The 3,895-nt window shown below is 34.3% G+C and overlaps 1 protein-coding gene across 1 annotated transcript; it reads right to left on the minus strand.

The window, feature by feature from the left end:
• Positions 1 to 867: 867 nt before the first annotated feature.
• On the minus strand, positions 868 to 1,401 carry LOC135149681 (lipid transfer protein EARLI 1-like). Its single transcript, XM_064085474.1, has one exon. It carries the CDS (start codon positions 1,399 to 1,401, stop codon positions 868 to 870), a length of 534 nt encoding a protein of 177 aa, XP_063941544.1.
• Positions 1,402 to 3,895: the final 2,494 nt, after the last annotated feature.

Raw genomic sequence — 3,895 nt, forward strand, 5'->3', positions numbered from 1 at the left:
CTGATTTAGTTTTCAAATGTCATTTTCGACCTCATCCTTGGAATCCATATATATATCAACCATATATGCAAGTGAATTCCTGATTTGAAGTTCCAGTTTTCAAATGTCATTTTCGACCTCATCCTGATTTCCTGATTTTTGAATGCATATATGCATATGAGGTCGAAAATGACATTTGAAAACTGGAACTTGAAATCAGGAATTCAGTTGCATATATGGTTGCATATGCAATCACCGTATTTTTGAAAAATATTTTCAAAAAAATAGTATATTTGAAAGATTTTAGAAAAGGTAATATTTTTGAAAATAAGATTGAAAACTTGATTATGAATAAAAAAGCCCATCTTTATAATCTCCGCCATCCATTCCCCCGACTCTCTCTATAGTACCACCCTCCCTTGACCCGTTTCTCTAAAATTAAAAATCAAATATGTGTTGGATTTTTGAACTAAACACCCTCCAAACGGTGAAAGGCAAGTATTAGTATGTAATTTGATTCTAGTAATAAAATGCTTCATTTAGACAACAATGGGATATCGGTATAGAAAATGTAAATGCAATCATGCAGAGTAAAAAACATTTCAGTGTAATTTTAGGAGGTATTTCACGTTACAATTTACTCACAATTTCTTCGGTATTGCCTAGACATCAAATTACTATATAACAGTCCTGCAGTGTAATTTCAAACGGAATAGCTAGATTTATTATCATTTCAATATATAAATATGCAATTATTACAAGAAACTCATGAACTGAAAAATCAGACAAAGTTACAATTTAAACACTGTGGGAGCTACTTGTGTGCACACCAAACAAAAGCCATCAACTGAAAATAAACAAAGGAAATTCTGGGGAAAAAAAATAATTTTATGCACACTGGAAGCCTGGTGGAGTTTGAACATCACAAACGTTAAGAACCAAGCCGAATGACACAGGAATGTTGAGATTAAATCCCAGAACATTGGCTTTAATAGCTGTGCATAGACAAACAGCTGATTCTGCTTCCACAAGTCCTCCAAATAGTCTGCAACACGGCTTTTTCCGAGCGTTTCCAACTTCTACTCCTAGTAGGCCACCAAGCACATTGGCGCATGCCCCAAACCTAATTGCATTTCTCGGACATGTGCCTGATTTTTTGAAATTTGGGAATGTAACAGGAGGACTCACGCGAGGCCCCAGGGATCCTGGAGCTCGTTGTGGAGTGGCTGGAGATGCAGAAGGGGGATTAGAACCGGGCATTGAAGGGGAGGTAGGGGACTTGGACTTATGAGCATGATGCTTGTGTTTATGTGTTGAATGTTTTGGAGGACTCATGCAGTCAGAGGTGCTTGCTACGAGTCCCAAAAAGAGAAGGTTGAGAAACACGAAAAGAACTAATGGAAGGCTAGACTTTGAACTCATTGCTCAAAGGCTTTGCAAAACAAGGGAGGATTAGGGTTTAAGGATGAAATGGCTACTAGTACTGCATGAATATTTATATGGTGTGGGTAGGGGTGAAATAGTGTTGGAGTTTAATTCTATATTCATATGTTTAGTTATTTATTTAGATTTATTTAGATAATGTTTTGGTTTTATTTGTTTTAGATCAGCAACTACTCCTAGTTTTTCTCCACTTCTTTTTCTTTTCAAGATACACCCTGGAAGCTTCCTCAGCAGTAGGGTAAGTCTGTGTACTTGATTCTCACCACTGAAACTTTGGTGGGCTTGGGTCTTTTCAGGCCCTCTTTCGTGGGCCTCGCCGTCGCCGGTGCTGCCTCCATCGCTGCTGAGTTGTTGTCTGTATGTATATGTTACGTGTGTGTATTTATGTGTGTGTTCTCGGATACAGAAAGACATGAGTTCATATATTGTACAGCAGTAGATTTCTTTTATCCAACAAATAGAACATTATGGGAAATTGTGAAAAGGTGTTTAGACAATGTACAGCACTATATTGCTTCTAAATATTAGCTTCAAATTTAAAACTCATGCAGGTTAGTTTTCATAAAGTTATAGAAGCCCCCTTCGTTTGAATTTAGAGCTATTCACTTGTTATAAGAACTTGCAACATTTTTATAACTTTGTTAATGCATAAATATTATTATAATTTTGTAATATATCCGATTTTTAATACGATTAATCATTTCGATTAATTCCTGATCACTCGATTAATCTCAAATTAGCACTTCTACCAACTAATCCAAATTTTCGATTTTTACAACCACATAAGACAAGGAGAAAAGGCACAATGTCTATATTACTCCCATGCCTATTTGTATTAACAACAATAAGAACCTGTAAAGACACCGAAAGTGTATATATTTAGTATTTAGAGTTAAGTTCCATGTAGTTCACATATTTACTGTAGTACCGTAGACCACGTATGTTCTGCAACTATAGAATGGCATAAAAACATTGCAAAATGTATGAAACTTGTTATTTTGTGAAATACATTCTATAAATATCACTATTTTATGAAAAATATTGAAAATCATTTATATTCGACAAGTAGAACACATATGTTCTGTAATATGTAAATATGTTAATGTGTTTTTCACTATTTAACTTGTAGAATGTTTAGGATTGTCAATATTTTTAACAAAATAATGATTTTTATAGAACATGATTTGCAAAATAACACATTTTGCAATGTTTTTATGTCATTCTATAGTTGCAGAACATACGTGATCTACAGTACTACAGTAAATATGTGGACTACATGGAACTTAACACTTTATTTAATTATATAGTTATGCACCAAATGTTCTGTAATAGTGCGATGTTAAGATCCAAAATGTGTTAAACGATTAAATTGAACAATAATTCGTAAACCAGATTATGCCTCGATAATTAATTGTACACGCCATGATTGACAAATGAAAATGTATGTGCAAAACCTTAGTACTGTACAAGGTTGTTTATACGCTATTCAGAATCTCCTGCTTAGCTAGGTTCGCTGTCTTAAGTTCTGTTCATGTGTTTCTGATCAGTGTTTAACTTTACAGGTTACAAGATTGTTTATATGAAGTTTATTTTTTGAGTCTAGACATAATATTTTCACTCCCTTCAAGATCATCGATATGTGTTCTCTTTAGTAATGTTTCAGGGGACCTTACTCCACTTCTGCATGTGTTAAATTCAGAAAGATGCATCTGGTATGATTTTCTTTTGATATCATTTTGTAAATATAATGATTTTTGTTACATGATTTACATGATTTAAAGTTATTGTGAATGGAATGTATGTGCCTTATTATGACTTACCTGCTCATATAACATGTCATTAGAAAATAAGGGTGGCCATGCTTAGTCTGTCTGTCCTAGGAAGAATAGGTTGTATTTTGGCATTATCTGTACATATACGAAACATTTGAAATACATTACATGAAATCTTTACCTTGTGTCACTAGAATCGCTTTCAGAACTTCCACAAGACTCGATTCACATTGAAGACTGTCTGGGACGGATCTAGTGAGGAGCGCGGCACACAACAGATATATCTCGACTGCTAAACTACAGTCAGGGAAGATCCAATAACAGATTATTCTTTAATAGTGTATGTGTATCATGCATATTAAATAATAGTTCATGGTAATTTTCCAAGAGATGATATATTTAGCATAATTTCAATACATATTTATGCAATCATTACAAGTATTTCAATAATTGAAAATTCAGCCAAAGTTACTGTTCAAAAACTGTGGTGCTGTTTGCAGAAAATGCCATAAAACAGAAGATAATGAAAGGGAATTCTGGAAAACAAGAAACAGTAGACAAATCCTTTAGGAACACTGGAAGCCTGGCGGAGTTTGAATGTCACAAACGTTAAGAAGCAAGCCGAGTGATATAGGAATGTTAAGATTAGATCCCAGAACATTAGCTTTAATCGCAGTGCATAGACAAACAGCTGACTCTAC

Source organism: Daucus carota, chromosome 9 (genome assembly GCF_001625215.2).
Source record: "Daucus carota subsp. sativus chromosome 9, DH1 v3.0, whole genome shotgun sequence".
Classification (NCBI taxonomy): domain Eukaryota; kingdom Viridiplantae; phylum Streptophyta; class Magnoliopsida; order Apiales; family Apiaceae; genus Daucus; species Daucus carota.